An 18,387-nucleotide genomic window follows, 5' to 3' on the forward strand; every position below is an offset into this window, starting at 1 on the left:
TGAGAACCCTGGCCAAGAGTCTAGGGCCTCTTCCTTGAGATTCATAACCACTGGAATATGGATTTCTCCAGATCTCCAACTGGAGGAGATTAGACAAATTGTCATGGCAAAAAAATTGTGGAGAGAAATTAAGAAGAAGCAAGTCCCATGATATATTGACCCCTAATTCCCTCCTCTAACAATTGATTTTTTAATAGGGGGAGTTGGATACTCTATGAGAAGAAGCCATTGGGCCTCTAGGTTTTTAAAGTAGCTTTATCCCAGTTCTCTCCCCTTTTATAAATTTTGTGGCAGAATAAGTCAAGAAATCGTTTTCTAATCTTTTTCTTTGACCACTCCCTTCCTCCATATTTAACAATTGCCTAACCTTGTTATTTTTACCTATCTAATATCTTTTACTTCTCACCACTCATTTGTCCATCACACTAGTACAGTGCCCTTACCTTACGTTATTTCAATAACTTCCTAATTGGTTTCCCTAATAGTAAAGCTTCCAAACTGATATTCTTTTAAGTATAGGTCTGACTATGTCATTTCCTACTCAGTCATCCAGAGTGACTATCAATTGCTTCTGTGATAAAATATGAACTTATGTTTGGCTTTCAAAGTCACAACTTGATTCTAGCCTGTCATTACAAGTTTATTGTCCATTAGTCATCCTGCATTCCTTATTCCAGCCAAATTATACCACTTTATGGATACTGTATATAACATTGCATCTTCTAACTCCATGCTTAGAATGTATTCCTTACTTTCTTCCATCTCCTAGAATTGCAGTGAAATTGTCTTTCCTTTAAAAGCTATGTAGCTGTGATAGGTACTTCCCCATCCTTTACTATTTTTTAAAAAAGATGTGAGCTTTTATATTCATATTCCATTCTTATCCATTTTTTAGCTTATTTGCTATGTGTTCTAAGATTTGGTCTTAACGTAACTTTTTGCCAAACTCCTTTCTGATATCTCTACATTTTTGTCAAAGAAAGGATCTTTCCCAGTAAATTAGATTATTCCTTTTGTATTTTCAAATGCATTTTGTGGTTGGAGTCATAACTGACATATAGGCTAATTTTTACTAAAGGGGTATTGAAATTATCCCTAAGATCTAATTGGGTTAGTAGACAAAGGCTTAGACCAGTGACATAAGTTTCTTAATTACAAAAGCTCCATGATCTCCTAAATTTGGGTGAGCTCTTCCAACAAAGCAGATCTCATCCTATCGATGACTGATCATCATGTACATTTCTTTTCCATGATTTCTGATTAGTTCATTAAAGATGATTTATTCTATATTCTAGAGACCTTCCTCAGATCCATGAGAGTAACAAAAAAATCATAAGTTTTATTTTTATCATGTATGATAAATTATGATTCACTAGTAAGTTAGATTGTAAATTCCTTGAAGGTTGGGACCATTTCTTATTTTAATTAAACATTCATTTGAGGTGATATCTTATGCTAGGTATATTGCAGGCACTTGCTAAATAAAACTATTTGTTAATTAATTTCAGAGAATTCTAACTACAAATATACATTCACTTTCTAGTGTGATCTCTTTTTGTGTAAGTGTATTAGTACTTATAATGGTTCATAGATAGATAGAATTGGACTATTTGCTGGCTTATGTGTTGATGAATTCAGGTCCCCTTGGGCTCTAAATCTAATTTCCTCCCTTGAGGGAACTTTCTGTTGCCTCTTTTTTTGTTTGAAGACTGATGTTTGTCTTTTGTTCTCAAGGAAGATCATGACATGCAAGTGAATTGAATTGGGGGGGGGGGGCTGTGTTAAGTCACCAGTCTCAATTTCTCCTCCAGAACCATCTGGGTCCCATGGCCAGATAAGGATCAGGACAACTGGAGGTGACCCTGGATATCAGTGAGACAGTAAGGGTTAAATGATTTGCCCAAGGTCACACAGCTAGAAAGTGTTAAGTGTCTGAGGGCAAATTTGAACTCAGATTCTCTTGACTCCAGGAGTGCTGCTCTATCCACTGCAACATCTTTCTGTCTCCGCCATTGGCCTAACATGTAGTAGGCACTTAATAAATATTGATTGGTGGATATCTTCTGATTTCATTGCTTTGCTTCTCATCATACTATGACTATCTCCCATGGGTTAGGGAACCTGGCTAATGAATTTTGTGGAAATGTTTCATTTTTCTTTCTAAAGCTTATGTGGATGGTTATCCACAATTTCTAAAAAATAATCTCTGTGTTAATTAGTTTTACCATTACCAAACACTTTATGAAAATTAGCTCATTTTTCTTTTTTGAAAGGCAATGGGGTTAAATAGCTTGGCCCAAGGCCAAACAGCTAGGTAATTATTAAGTGTCTGAGGCCAGATTTGAACTTGGGTACTCCTGACTCCAGGGCTAGTACTCTATCCACTGTGCAACCTAGCCGCCCCTAAATGATCTCATTCTTAAAACAATCCTTTAAAGTAATTGTTGCAACCAGTATCTCTGTAGAAGTTAAGTGACTTACCCATGGGATAAAATTGACCCTTGAATTTAGATCTTTGCCTTCAAGGCCTCTAGTATTTCTAAAGCTGGGATAGTAAATTATTAATCAAATATAATTGTATTGTAGTTTTAGTTTTCTAATTCTTTCCTATTCCCACTTTGCTTCCTCACCATTCTTCTTATTAAAGATCATTCTAATTCTGCATACATAATGAATTATGTAAGACAATTACCAGCTTTCTGATTGATTTCAAGAATGGATTAGCCTATAAAAAAAGAAAACACTTTGAGCAGGTGTGCTAAAATCAAGTTAAACATTAATAGCTCTTTGTCTACTTCCCCAGAATGATTTATCTTTATATCTCCAGTGCCTAACAATGCATAACACACAGAAGGTGCTTGATCAATGTGTGCTGTTGTTTTATTAATAGACATATTTAATACCTAGATATAGACTAGCTATATGATATAAGGCTTCATATTATATGTACTAAATATCATTAATTGAGTGGAAACAAAAACAGTCAGCTCCCTTGAATAAGATTCATGCCAGTCCATTCCATTATTTAGTCTAAAGTCCTGTAGGCCCAATTGTTAAGTAATGAACGCATTGCTTGAAGGAAAGATTAGTTTTTGGCTGTTCATAAGTTGTTAGAAGTAGACTCTTGTTTATATACTTCTGTTTATTACAGAACAGGAGAGCTGGGAAATTTGACAGCCCCTTGCAATGCTAATTGCAACTGTTTGGGATCATTTTACTATCCTGTTTGTGGAAGAGATGGTGTCCAGTATTTTTCTCCCTGCATTGCTGGCTGCAAAAATTCAGTTCCAAAAAGCCAACCAAAGGTAACTTATTTTTATGACTTTATCTACAGTAAGGAATATTTAGGTAAAGTATATAATATTTCAGCCAAGTTAATTTTTTAAGTAAAAGCATTCAGAAATCTATGAATGCCTTCCCCATTTCTATTCACATTTTATTCATCTTGGCCCATCTCATATTTTGCTTTTTTCTGTAAAGCTTTCCCTGAGCATATCAACCCAAAGTGAAGATGATACTGTGCTTATTTCATCAAGTCCTCCACTATTTTAGAACCTTCTGGAAGAAATATATTCATTTTATTATGGGTATGATAATAAATATACAAAAGATACAAAAAGAACAAAAATCTAAGCTTCTAAAATAACTATTCTCTAACTAGACATTTGCTTATTGTATTTTACTAGCTAATCTTTTATTTTATTTCAAACTGATTCTAAAACATCTTACTGATATAGAATTTTTCAGTTGCTCTTGCTGTTTGTCCCAAACTTGATTTTCCTCTTCTGGGGAATAGGCAATGTTACTTGCATTCTAATCATCTTTTAATCCCCTACAATGTTAAATGTAAAATTTTTTCAGTTTCATTCTGTTATGCTATATTTTTAAAGGATTAAAATAATTGATTTGAGGATTTACATCTGACTTTACCTTTTATTTTTAGTTTCATCATTTCTTGACATTACTAATCAGAGGGGCGGCGGCTAGGTGGCGTAGTGGATAAAGCACCGGCCCTGGAGTCAGGAGTACCTGGGTTCAAATCTAGTCTCAGACACTTAATAATTACCTAGCTGTGTGGCCTTGGGCAAGCCACTTAGCCCCATTTGCCTTGCAAAAAAATTATTAATCAATAAATTTAGAATAAAAATTTAAGTAATTTTTAATTTTTAGAAATTTGGAACTTGGACTATTTTGTAAGACTCTTGAATGTATAAAAAAAGCAACTCAGTAACTCCTGGAGTGAAAAGTTTAAATGAGATTTTTTGTGAAAAAATTCATATTTTCATATTTAAAGTCTCATTTCCACAGAGAATTTAGAGAAATGAAATAATGTTAATTCTGAATAAAATTTTGGGATTCATTCATTGGATCTGTGTATCCCTGAAGGAAAAAAAAATGTAGCCTACAGGAATACAGATAGGTAGTGGTTAAGTTCTTTCAGAAGCAGAAAAATAACTAGAGATAATAGTGGAATAAATTCTATTTATATGCACAATATAGTCTTGTCAAAATAGTACACTTTGAAATACATAATATAAATTTTGTATGTTGTTTTAAAGAGATGTTTAATAGATGTTATTAGGCCTATGGCACATACCCCCAATGATGACTTGTGTACAGGGAATAAGGTTAGAGCTATGATTGGAAAGAGTGATTTACTAGAAGGAAGGTTTGAGGTTTGAGTGCTGTCCTGGCACGTTAGAAATGTTAAATGTTCTGAAAGAAGATCTCCAAAACATTCAATAGTTCCTCCATAGACAATTTATAGAAAGATATATTATCATTTTGCACTGGTTAAGAAAACATAAAAAAGAGCTGATCTTTCATGATGCCTAGAATCATACTGTTTAACAGCTATTCATTGAATAAAACTGAATTAACTTTGCGCTATTGGGAGAATTTCATACATGAATAAGCTCATAGATCTAATCACATGGAAGTATGTAAATATGGGTTATTTTTGATCACTTTAATTAAAATCTTTCATTTTTAAACCTAAAAAAGGCTTTTGAGATCATCTAGGCTAACTTTCTCATTTAAATAAAGAAAAATATATTTTAAAAAAGCTAATTAATTTGCCTAAGATCACATAGCTTGTTAATTGTAGCACCAGAAATAAAATGTATATCTCCCATGTTTTAGTACAATTCTCTTCCCACTATGTTGTTTCATAAAAATTTACATTTTCTTCAGTTTCTTGCAGTTTCTTCTCTTGGAAAACCTAAAAAAAGGAATAATGGGCTTAGACTATCATAACAGTAGGTTTGCCTACAATTATAAACTTTGTGTAAAGTAGATTGGAATTTTAAAAAGTGTATTCATGGAGTGATTATTAGTTCTAAGATATATTCTTTTGGAAGTGTGCTAAAATATTACTCTTAATCTTATTTTTGTCTAATAATTCATCCTCAGGATTAAAATTCAATAAGGCATTCAGGGTTCATAAAATCTAATTAATAAAAATTTATGATGAAAGACAAAGGAATCAATTTAAAAGTATAGTAAGTCAAAATAAAGTTCTATACCCATCCTTCAAAGTCACAAGATGCAAAACTATTATTCAACAAAATTTGGAAGGGTTTCCTCAGATTTCCCACTTAGCTGATTCTTTTTATACTGTCAATTTCCCTTCTTCGAAGAAGCAGCCTAGCACCAACCACTAACGGTGCCAGCTTTCCATTCTACAATACAGCTTGTGAACCAATGAGTGGGTCTGTCAGGAAAAGTAAGTTGAGGCTGTGGAAACAAAGCTGGAGACTCTAGCCCCAGCCCCAGCCATGACTCTCTTACAGTGTGGTAGAGTTGACTGAGCCATTGAAAGCAACACAGGGCTGTCTGTGGAAGCAGTGACACAAAGAGAATTTCTCCATATACATCCCTTGAGTGGCAAGGATCCACAATTTTTCTAGAGGGTCTTCTATCACTAAGACAATTAAAGTAAGTAGAGAAAAAGTTAATATAAAAATAAAGAACTGAAAAGAATACAAATGTATTTCTTAAATAATAGGGATATAAAACCAGAAGCAATACTTTGAAGTAAAAGCTATCATAATAACCAGCATCAGCACCAGGAATATCATGTTCACTAAATCAGTAACAATATCTTTTCCCCTAATGATAATATTTTTAATGTTATCACCAGTCAGAAGTTGGAATCATTTTTACAAGGACAGCCAACAGGATTTAGATCTCTTTCTCACATTATGTTCCAGGGTCAAAATTGGAACCATGATATATTTTCCATACCACTATCCATTTCAATATTTCCTGGTTCAGTGGCAACCTCCCCTTCCCCTAATCCCCTTCAGGAGGATTGCACCAAATCCTATCAATATTAAATGATAATTGTAAATCAATAATACTTATTAAAAATAACAAGAAGATGAGAGAATTTATGGGAGGAAATGTTCCTGAGTAAAACAGGACAAAGTGACCTAGATATGTTGTGATACACACCAATGTGAGAAGAAATTCCACCACTGATTAGATCATAGGTCCACTAAAGTGTTGAAGAAACATAGAAGCATATTTATACAAAATCTTTACATTTTACAAAGCACAATCCATAAAACAACTCTCTAAATTTAATTTACAGTTGAAGATCACCCAAAGAACAGTTGAGGGGTTTTAGTAGAGTAACTTCACACATTACAAATGAGGGGTTTCCCAGGAGAAGTGTAAAGGCCATGTTCAGAGAAATATCAGTAGAATTTAGGGGGAAAAGTCTCAGTGAGAATAAAGGAAATACAATCTTCATATTTCACTATTATCCATGATCTAGAAGATGGATCCCAATACCTTTGATGGAATCCCTTATATAATATTTGCAGGAAGACAGAAAAGATTTGCACAGGATGGGCAGGACTGTCTGGTTTACAATCTGCGCCCAAGGAGAGAGTGCCCATAATATATTTTATGAACTAAAGATGGTGAATCAGTTACATGCAGTACAAAGAACAGTGAGAGGGTGAAAATCATTATGTAGGTAATTCACATATTCTAGAAGATGAATGAGATAAAAACTACAGGTTTTACCATAAATGGTATATATATATATACACACATATGTATGTTATACATTTATATATACAAAATAAAATGATAGTTTTATACATATAAAACTATCATTTTATTTTGAAAAGGTATGCTGATGCTCTTTATAAGAAAGGTTGTATTTGGAAAAATTACAAAGAATAAAGAAATCTTGAATGAAAAAAATAAGAGTTCTAACCTCTCACTTGAAGAGTTGAACAATTAAAAACTAAATTACTGCAACAATATGTAGATTTTAAACTCATTTTCATAAAAAAGACCTGGTAATATTTTAAGCAGAAATTAACCTGTAACAAGAGGAATAAGATTTGAACTCTAGGATGAAATTGAAAAGAAACAAAAACATCTTCAAGAATTGACAACTTCAATGACAGAAAGTGGATCAAAGGTTGCAAATTATAGAGAGAGATTAATTAGTATCACATGTTAAAACTAGACATGAGAAGAAGATAATGCACTTTCAATAATAGCTGAAGTCACCCTAAGGGCACAGTAAAAGAAATTCATTGTATAAGCTGACTTAATTCTTTCTGTACACATTTGAACAAAAGATTTTCAGACCTGAGATACTATAGAATAAAATTATATAATCACCAATTTGATTAAGGACAAACTCTCCCTAGGTAGATAGAAATAATCCAGATAGGGCTGATGTTTCTTAAAGAGACTACTTAAAAAAAGTAGTAGACAGATGGTGGGGCAGAGCTGAGTCTCACGTGATTGCTAAGAGATGAGGCTAAGACCTGTCTTCATTGCTGCTCCCTCACCTCATGTTCCTGAAGTCGACAATTCAAAAATTATGGGATGAGTTTACAAAAGCAACTACTAAATCACTCAATTTTATATTAATTGTTGAATATATGTCAAGTTATTTTGGTTAGGCATTGAATATATAGAATTGTAAAATATTTGAGATGAAAGGGACTGGAGAGGTTATATAGTCCAGCCTATTCCCAACTAGGAGTATTTCCTCCTTAAATAATATCCCACAAGTTATTATCCATCCAGCCTTTTCTTGAAAATCTTTATTGAGGGAAAATCAATTGCACCCACAGGGAAGCTCATTCTACTTTTAAATAGCTCTCATCATTAGAATTTTTTTCTTCACATAGTACCCAAATCTACCTCTCTGAAAATTCTATCCATTTAAGCCCAGTTTCAGTCTAGTGGAGGATTGGGGAAGTGGAAGTCTAATTCTTCCATATGGCAACTCTTCAAATACTTAATCATAGCTGTCATCCCCTCACTCTCTTTCCCTTTCTTTAGCCTAATCAGGCTAAGATAAAATGTAAGAAATGTAAAAAATGCAATTAAATTTAATATTTACCTGGTTCTTCTTAGGTATTCACCAGGTGTAAGGACTTTGCATTCAGAGGTGAAACTCATCTCTGCCTCACCTGCCTCCCCCTGACAGCATGTCCCTGAATTGTTCCTTACATTGAGTCCAATTTTCTGGTGTTTTATATGTACTTGTGAAGGAGTATTATCACAGACTCTTTGGGTACTTAGTATAGCACTGTGGTAAATACGCACATTTAGCTAACTAATGATATCAATCACTTATGAGGGGAAGCTCTCTTGTTGAAGTTTTAACATTATTAAGATACTCCAAACCCATCTAGTCTACGCAATATAACCTTGAGAGGAGATATTATAGCTTTGTCAGTCTGCCAGTTTGAGTGGGAATGGGGAGACTAGATTTTAGACTATGTGTTGCACATATTATTCATGTGTAATAGGCACTTAGAGAGATTATTATGTAGTTTATAGATGTTAGAACTGAATGATAATCAAGGATGATCAAGGATATCAAGATGACACGCCTCTCGTTTATAAAGCTAGTTTCGGAAAATCAGAATTTGAACCCTGGTCTTACTAAATCTAATATGATGCTTCACTTTCTTATGATGATAGTCACTTCCTTCAAAGTGCTTAAATTCAGGTTTTGGGAGTGAGAGATACAGTATGTGCACAGATAAGTATAGTCAGGTAATTTGATTAGGACAAAAGAGAGATCATTTTAGTGTTGTAGGAAAATTTGAGGAGGAAGAAAACACTTTTGAAGGAAGAGAATAATTTTAGCAAAATTTTCAGCAAAATACAGCTCAAGTAGGGAAGGTTTTGTGACTCTCTGGCCACCTTTAAGACAATCCTCCTCAATTTAGTCCACCTGTTGTCTGGTATTCGTGGCTCTTGGTTCCGGTTGAGTTTTTCATGTCCTGACTCAGATACATTACAGCACTTTCTGGTTTTCCTCATGCTAGACCTCTGTGCATATGTTGTCTTCCTACCACCCTTCCATTCTCCACTTCTAGGAATACTAATTAAAATGAACATGAATTTTCTTAGAAAAGACATCTTAATCAAATGTCCTATGACTCCACTCATTATCTTCCTAGACCAAACTATTCTTTCAGTAGGCAACACTATCATTTGTAGTATCTTACTAGGAAGGAAGTTCCTTGACAGTAGGAATTGTCTTGATATTGTATTTGTTTTCCTAGGGCTTAGCTCATAAGATAGCTCTTAAAATTTTTGTATTTCATTTATTGAGGATGTGGTACTTAAAATGAATTTTGAAGAGAATTTTAGGAGTTAGGAGAGAAATGTAGGCAAAAGATGAAGCAATTGAAATTCCTGATAATTTATTCTAATTTTGATCCTGGATTTCCTTATCTTGCCCAAGCTGGAAGGGCAGTGATAACTCACAGGCTGAGTCCATTGCTCATTGGCAATGGGCATTGAATAGTTCTGTTTCTGACCTGGGACAGTTTGCTCCTCTTTAGGGTAACACCTTGCTCCTACAGTCTTAGCATAGCCTTGCTAGGCTTAGCATGAACATCCTTTTAGCTTTAGCCCTACTTCCTCCAGGTCAGAACAGCTCCAGCTTTAGTGATCCATCAGCTTCAGTCTAGGCATGTACTGCTATTCCCCAATTATATTCTTTTACAACACAGAGAGGATTTTGTTCTTAAATCTCTTTAGGTTATCAGTGGAAAATTTGTTAGATAAAAAAGGAAAAAAAGGAAAAGGAGTATATATCTCAAAGAACAGCCTATTTTGACAGGGAAAAAAACCTGAAAGATACTTAAGTTCCTCATTTTATGGAGAAAACAATTGTGGATAGAGATAATTTTCATGTTTTCAAGCTTCAGTATCCTAAAGTGCAACATGCCCCAAGAGCCAAAAATCAACCAATCTATTATATCTAACAATTGAAAGAAACTATTCTTTTAAAAACCATACTGTAGTTCGTATAGAATTAGTGATTTATCTTGAGTAGGTTATTTCAGGGTTAACATCACATGACAGTCATTACTATACTTTTGCTAATTGGAAATGATGTGGCAAAGGACAATTTAAAAAATTTTTTTGAAGATATGTGACAGGGGCAGCTAGGTGACACGGTGGATAAAGCACTGGCCCTGGAGTCAGGACTACCTGGGTTCAAATCCGGGCTCAGACATTTAATAATTACCTAGCTGTGTGGCCTTGGGCAAGCCACTTAACCCCATTTGCCTTGCAAAAAATCCTAAAAAAAAAAGATATGTGACAGAGTGGCAAAGAGAGGTTACTAAACTTGAGCCTTGCTACCTCAACCTCTTATTGGGAAAGGTTTTTGTAAAGTGGTGATATGTATCTTTAAATAAATTTAATCTTCTCTTAAAACTAGTGGCAAGGAAAATTCATGTAATCTCCCTGAAGTTTCCTTTTCTACAGGGTCCTCTGGATCATTAGCCCCTGATGACCTTTGTTAATGTCCAGGGAATAATTAAGGACTTTTGCATGCTAGTGCACATGTGCATATATAATTTTTTTTTTCCATTTAGCTAGTGATACTTTTTGGGTTTTATCTTCCCTTGAGAGGTGATAGAGTACCTATTAGCTATTAAAATGGTTGAGGGTATCATGATCATAGCTTATTTATCCTAATACAAAAGATTTAATATTACCCTACAAAAAATATTCAAGACTTATGCTGGTTACTATCCAGGTGTTTGGAATGATGAATTATCTTACCTGCTTTTCACATGTACCACAGAGTTGTCATTATTTGAAATCATGAATAGGAGGATGGTTAATGGTCCATTATGTTTAATTATAGAATCCTAGGAAGAGAGATTATCATAGTTCCAAACCTTAGTATGGAATAACATATAAATCTGGAGAAAAATTGAATAAAATGTGGATTATAGTACTAGAGCATATAGCCAAAGCCTGAGAGACTCATAAATAATAATGAAATCTTTTTACATTTGAGGTAGGCATTAATGGAATAGAATTTCTGCTTCCACAAAATGATAAATATAAGCCCTTTGTGTGTATCTGTCTGTCTCTCTCCAAAGATACCATTTTATTTAGAGACAAGGTAAATGATTCCTTGGAGACTTCACTATCCTTTTTAATAGCCTAGATCTATATTTAATGTTTTATTCTTTTCCCCAATTGCACGTGAAAACAATTTTTAACATTTCTTCTTTAAAATTTTGAGTTCCAAATTCTCTCCCTCCCTCCCTCCCCTCCTACCTCATTGAGATGGTAAAAAATTTAATATACATGTGTGGTCATGCAAAACATTTCCATATTATTCATGTTGTTTGCCCTTCTATATCATCCCTCCCCTTTCTTTCCCCTTTCCCTTTTCCCCTTTTCCCTTCCCTTCCTTTTGTTAGTTCCCCCCTTTCCCCCCTCCCCCTCCCCTTTTCACCTTTTAATATTTGAAAGGTTAGATGTTTTTTAAGTTAACTGAGTATGTGTGTGTAAGTTGACTTTAAGCCAAGTCTGATGAGAAGATGATTAACTGTGCCTGTCTTCTCTCTGCCATCTTGGCCGGAAATCATATTATTCATGTCATAAAAGAAAACACAAAGCAAAAAACCCACAAACAAGAAAAAAATTTTAAAATGTGTCCTTTGATCAGCATCCAGATTCTATCACTTCTTTCTCTGTAGAGGGGTGGTAGTTTTCATCATAAATCCTTCAGAATTGTCTTGGATCATTGTATTGCTGATAATAGTTGCCACTCACACTAGATCATCATGTAATAATCACTATTGTTTTCAGTCTTCTCCTGGTTCTACTCACTTCACTTTGTATCAGTTTATGAAAGTTTTTTCCAGCTTTTTATGAGAGCATCTTGCTTGTCATTTCTAATGTTGTAATAATATTCTATCCCAATCACATATAATAACTTGTTCAGCCATTCCCTGATGGATGGCATCCCTTTAATTTCCAATTCTTTCCCACTACAAAAAGAGCTGCTATAAATATTTTTGTACATATAGGTTCTTTGTGAAAACTTCTAAAAAATCTATTTGGGATACAGACCTAGTAGCATTATTTCTGGGCCAATGTGCATAAATAATTTTATAACCTTATGGGTATAGTTCCATATTTCTTTCCAGAATGGTTGGATCAGTTCATAACAATGCAGCAGTACAATGATTTCTGAAATTTTCCCATGTCCCATCCAATATTCTTCCATATTAGCCAATCTGATAAGCATGGTTGCTCAACTTTGTTTTAATTTATATTTCTCTAATCAATAGTGATTTAGAGAATTTTTTTCATATGACTGTAGATAGCTTTAATTACTTCATCTGAAAAGTGCCTATTCATATTCTTTGACCATTTATCATTTGGGGAATGACTTGCATTCTTATAAATTTGACTCCGTTCTCAATATAGTTGATAAATGAGGCCTTAGAGAAACTTTTGATAAATTTTTTTACAGTTATTATTACTTTCCATTTCCCTCCATCTTATTCTCCTCCCCTCATTTATCTCTCTCTCTCTCTCTCTCCTTTTACTCAGTCCATCCCCAAAGATGTTTTGTTTCTGACTATTACCTCCCCCCAGGCAGCCTTCTTCCCCTCAGCCACTTCCCTTCTTTTCTCTTTTTCTTCCTCTTTCTCTCTTCTTTTCCTTTCCCTCCGACTTTCCTGAAGGATAAGATGGATTTATTTTTTTTTAGGTTTTTGTAAGGCAAATGGGGTTAAGTGGCTTGCCCAAGGCCACAACTAGGTAATTATTAAGTGTCTGAGACCAGATTTGAACCCAGGTACTCCAAGGCCGGTGCTTTATCCACTGCGCTACCTAGCCGCCCCAGTAAGATAGATTTGTAAGCCCAAGTGAGAATGTTAGTTATTCACTCTTGGGGCCAATTCTGATGAAAGTAAAGTTAAGGAACTTTATTCATGTCCCACTTTATCCATTTTTCTCTTTATTGTAAAAGCACTTTTTTACCTTTTTTTATGTGAGATAATTTACCCCATTCTACTTTTTCCATCTCCCTTCCCCCAGTACATTCCTCTTTTTCACCCTTTAATCATACTTAATCATCCAATGATACTCAATTCATATCCATGTCCACTCTGTGTATACATTTTCCAATTGCCCTATTTATGATAAAGTTGTTAGGAGTTGTAAGTATCATTTTCCCCATGTAGGAATATAAATAGTTTAACCTTATTAAATCCCTTATGATTTCTCTTTCTCGTTTGCCTTTTTATGTTTCTCTTGAGTCTTGAAAGTCAGATTTTCTATTCAGCTCCGATCTTTTCAACAGGAATACTTGAAATAATTGAAAGTGCTCTATTTCATTAAATATCTGTTTTTTCCCTCATTAAGGATTATACTTAGTTTTACTGTGTAGGTGATTCCTGGTTGTAATCTTAGCTACTCTTCCCCTGGAATATCATATTCAAGTTCTCTGCTCTTTTATGTATTATAAACTGCCAAATATTATGTAATCTTGATTGTGGCTTCATCATATTCAGATTGTTTCTTTCTAGCACTTGACTGGCAGCACTGAAATTTGAATAGAGTATTTCTTTTTCTTTTTTTAAAAATCTTTTTAAAAATACTATTTATTGTTATTTACCTAATTGCAATTCAACAAATTCATCAGGTTTTCTTTACAGAAATGTCAAGTATCTATGATTTTGCCCACCAGGCCACATCTTAATCCATCTATAATCTAGAACCTTAGATACTTTCCTGAAGGTCAGAGAAGTGACTATCCTTGACTTCAAATCTAGGTCTCTACTTGAAGCAGGAGAACTGGATAGAGAGAAATATTCTTACTGTTTACCCTTTCTGCAAAAGAGACAATATCATAACCCAGAAAAATGTGATAATCTTTTTATATTTTGTATTGTTATAATTCTTTCCCTTCTGTATTGGTCTTTGTATATGCATGGTACTCCATTTAGCAAACCCTGTTCTAACAGCTCTAACTCAAAACAGTTTATCTTTAAACCAGTTAATTTTCTGTTGTGGTCTTGTGTTTACAAAGCACCCCAGTCATCTGTATCTTGCTAACAAAGGCACCCTCTGGTATGAACTCCTCCATCTCATGTTGGCTACTTGCCCATGTATATTTTTATCTAGCAAGAAGCCACCTGGATTGTTGTCTCTGGTGTCTTCACATTATCTCATCAGGAAGGGATGGTTTTGTTTTGGTTTTTTTTTTTTAGGTTTTTGCAAGGCAAATGGGCTGAGTGGCTTGTCCAAGGCCACACAGCTAGGTAATTATTAAATGTCTGAGGCTGGATTTGAACTCTGGTACTCCTGACTCCAGGGCTGGTGTTCTATCCACTGTGCCACCTAGCCACCCCAATCAGGAAGGGATGTTAAATAATTATGAACTCTTTAGGACAACTGGTCACCAGTTAAACTATGGCCTTGAATTAAGACCCTGAGCAAAAGTTAACCCCCCCCCCCCCAAGACATAAGCAGTTGACATTGCCTTGCTTCATTTGTTATTGGCTAGAGTATTTCCGAGAGTTTTCATTTAGGGATCTCTTGCTGGAGGTGATAAGTAGATTCTTTCAATGTCTATTTTAACCTCTGATTCTAGGATATCAAGGCAGTTTTCTTTGATAAGTTCTTTTTTTTTTTAGAAAGATTTTTATTTATTTTGAATTTTATAATTTTTCCCCCATTCTTGCTTCCCTCCCCTACCTCCTCACAAAAGGCATTCTTTTAGTCTTTACATTGTTTCCATGGTATACATTGATCTCTGTTGAATGTGATGAGAGAGAAATCATATCCTTAAGGAAGAAAAATTAAGTATGAGAGAGAGCAAAATTACATAAGATAATGTTAGATTTTTTCCCTAAATTGAAGGTCTTTGGTCTTTGTTCAAACTCCCCAATTCTTTCTCTGGATACAGATGGTATTCTCCATCACAGATAGCCCAAAATTGTCCCTGATTGTTGCACTGATGGAATGAACAAGTCCATCAAGGTTGATCATCACCCCCATATTGCTGTTAGGGTGTGCAATGTTTTTCTGGTTCTGCTCATCTCACTCGGCACCTTGATAATTTCTTAAAAGATGATGTCTAGATTCTTTTTTTGATCATGGATTTCAGGTAGTGGAAAATTCTTAAATTATCTCTTCTGGTTCTATTTATCAGGTTAGTTGTTTTCCCAATAAAATATGTCACATTTTCTTCTATATTTTCATTCTTTTTATTTTGGTTTGTTGTTTATTGATGTCTCAGGAAGACATTACCCTCCTCTTGTCCAATTCTAATTTTTAAGGAATTATTTTCTTCAATGAGTGACCTTTGGTATCTCCATTTGTCTAATTCTGCTTTTAAGGTGTTTTTTTCTTAATTGCTTTTTAGGTTCTTCTCTTCAGTGGATTTTTTTTTTTTGTATCTCTTTTACCATTTGGCCTATTCTGTTATTTGAGGTTTATTTTATTCAATATTTTTTTGGTGCCCCTTTGTGCAACCAAAGTATTGACTCTTTTTTCATGATTTAGGGTCCCTACTCCCCTATAACCACAAGCTCTGTTCTGCTAGTGCTCCTCTTTGCCCTGAGACTGCAACCCAGGACTATGACCCAGATCTGCATATGGGCAATCTTGTGCTAGCAAACAGTACCCTTTAATCTTCTTTACTTGAATTGTCTGATTTTTCCAGAGGTGCTCCAAGGGTACCCGTTCTGTCTTGCTGGGTTGTTGCCTGTACTGAATTTTTCTCCAGTCTTACTGCTTTCCTATCAACTTTTTTAGTTGTCTTAGATGAGAAAATTGTTTTTACCCTGTCCTTTTGTGGATTCTACCACTCCAGAATTCAATTTGAGGAGTTATTTTAAAGTTGTTTGGAATGGATTTTGGGATAGCTCTGGTGTGTCCTTGCCTTTTTTCTGCCATTGTGGCTCTGCCCTGAGACTTCAGAAACCTGAGAAAGAGCTAAAGGAATATATAATATTCTTTAAAATGTTAGCAGGAGAGGTTTTGCTCTGAATATCATTATAATGTCATAATTGGCATGTGTTCTTGGTGTTGCCTGACTCAAACCCATTAGTTGATTTAATTTTCAAACTGGAATAAAATGATATACTTGTAGATCATCCATTTGATAAAAAGAAATAACTGAAAAACAGTGTAGAAAGGATATTCAGCAAAGATATAGCATGGGTTCATTTGATACAGATTCCTTGTCTCTGTTTTTGTCAAGGTGTTTCACCTAGTGAAGTGTAGGTTATCCTCTTGGATTATCTAGAAATTTTAAAATAAAAACAAAGCAAAAAAGAAAATGGAGGATAAATCCCAAAGAAAGATCAGCCTATTTTGATAACTGAAAGAAAACAAACCCAACAAATTGCTTCTAACTTTATGGAGAAAACATTTATTTGTGGGCAGAGATTGTTTTCTTTTTTATATTTTAAATATTTTACTTATTTATTTTCCAACTACATGCAAAGATAATTTTCAGCAATCATTTTTTGGCATGGTTTTGAGTTTCACATTTTTTTCTTCCTTCCTCCATTCTCTTCCTCTTCTCCCTGAAAGAAAGCAATCTAATATAGGTTATACATATATAACTATGTTAAACATATCTATATTAGTCATATTGTGAAAGAAAAATCAAATTGAAATTAAAAAATACATAATTCAACGTTTAAAAATTGAAGATCGTAAGATTTGGTTTGCATTTTTTTTTTTTTTTTTTTTTGGTTTTTGCTAGGCAATGGAGTTAAGTGGCTTGCCCAAGGCCACATGGCTAGGTAATTATTAAGTGTCTGAGACCGGATTTGAACCCAGGTACTCCTGACTCCAGGACCAGTGCTTTATCCACTACGCCACCTAGCCGCCCCTGGTTTGCATTTAAACTCCATCCTTCCTTCTCTGGATATGGATAGTATTTTCCATCACAAGTTTTTTAGAAGTGTCTTTCATTTTTGTACTGCTGAAATGAACAAATCCATTAATAGCTGATCATCATCCAACGTTACTGTTAGTGTGTACAATGTTCTGGTTCTGCTCACTTCACTCAGTATCAATATCAGTATCATTCAGTATGTTTTCACATTTTCATTTCACATTTTCAGTATCCTAATGTGCAACATATACCCCAACAGCAAAAAATCAGTCAAAAATCAACCAGTCTATCAACAGTATCTGACAAATTAAAGAAATTATTCTTTTGAAAATCATAATGTGCCTCCTCCCCCCGCCACAGGTGAAGAGCTAGACTTTTTGTCCTTAGGAGACCATGAGTAATGGCATTATAAGTTATTTAGTTTTACTTCCTTGGACCAATTAATTCCTTGGCAGTTTCATTTCCTTTTATGGGTGGAACCAAAAAAAAAATACTAGCTTAACTTACACAGTAGAGAACTTGGCAGATTTTACTGCTTCCACATTCCACCCATTGGTAACAAGGTCTTAAAGTTATTCTAAAAGATTTTTCAATCACATAAATGACCTTAGGACCATTACTGGATACATCTGACCTAAGGCTTGTAAGAGGTCAGTCTGGGAGAAGGAATTTAGTGCAGATAAAACAAAAACAAAAACAAAAACAAAAACAAAAACAAAAACAAAAACAAAAACAAAAACATAAAGATAAGAAATACTATAATGGTCCCTCAAGGGATCTAGTGAAAGGTACTTAAATATGGAGAAAAATGAAGACCAGAAACCAGACTTCACCTCACCCTTTTGAAAGACTGAAGATCTGGATCTTAATATACTGCTCCTTGTTATATCTGTTCACAAATATTGAGCATCACACCTACAGAAATAATAATGACTCTTCTGGTATAATCTCTGACCCTCATTATAGATCTGTTATCTTTTTTTCTTTCTGGTTTTTTTTTTGTTGTTGTTAAGGCAATAGGGTTAAGTGACTTGCTGAAGGTCACACAACTATGTAATTATTAAGTGTCTGAGGTCACATTTGAACTCAGGTCCTCCTGACTCCAGAGCCAGTGCTCTTTCCACTGCACCACCTAGCTGTCCCCTTGTGTTATCTTTTTTAAAATAGGTAGGTAAGAGGTCATGCAGCCTATCTTGAAGTCTGAATTAATATAG

At 34.5% G+C, this 18,387-nt stretch overlaps 1 protein-coding gene across 1 annotated transcript in view; it reads left to right on the forward strand.

The window, feature by feature from the left end:
* LOC141502256 (solute carrier organic anion transporter family member 4C1-like) overlaps window positions 1-18,387 on the forward strand; it is a 109,612-nt gene that overhangs the window by 68,306 nt on the left and 22,919 nt on the right. The window contains exon 9 of the mRNA XM_074206906.1: window positions 3,152-3,305. Coding sequence (XP_074063007.1) covers window positions 3,152-3,305 — 154 coding nt within the window. The remainder of the gene's footprint in view (window positions 1-3,151; window positions 3,306-18,387) is intronic.

Source organism: Macrotis lagotis, chromosome X, assembly GCF_037893015.1.
Source record: "Macrotis lagotis isolate mMagLag1 chromosome X, bilby.v1.9.chrom.fasta, whole genome shotgun sequence".
Lineage (NCBI taxonomy): Eukaryota > Metazoa > Chordata > Mammalia > Peramelemorphia > Peramelidae > Macrotis > Macrotis lagotis.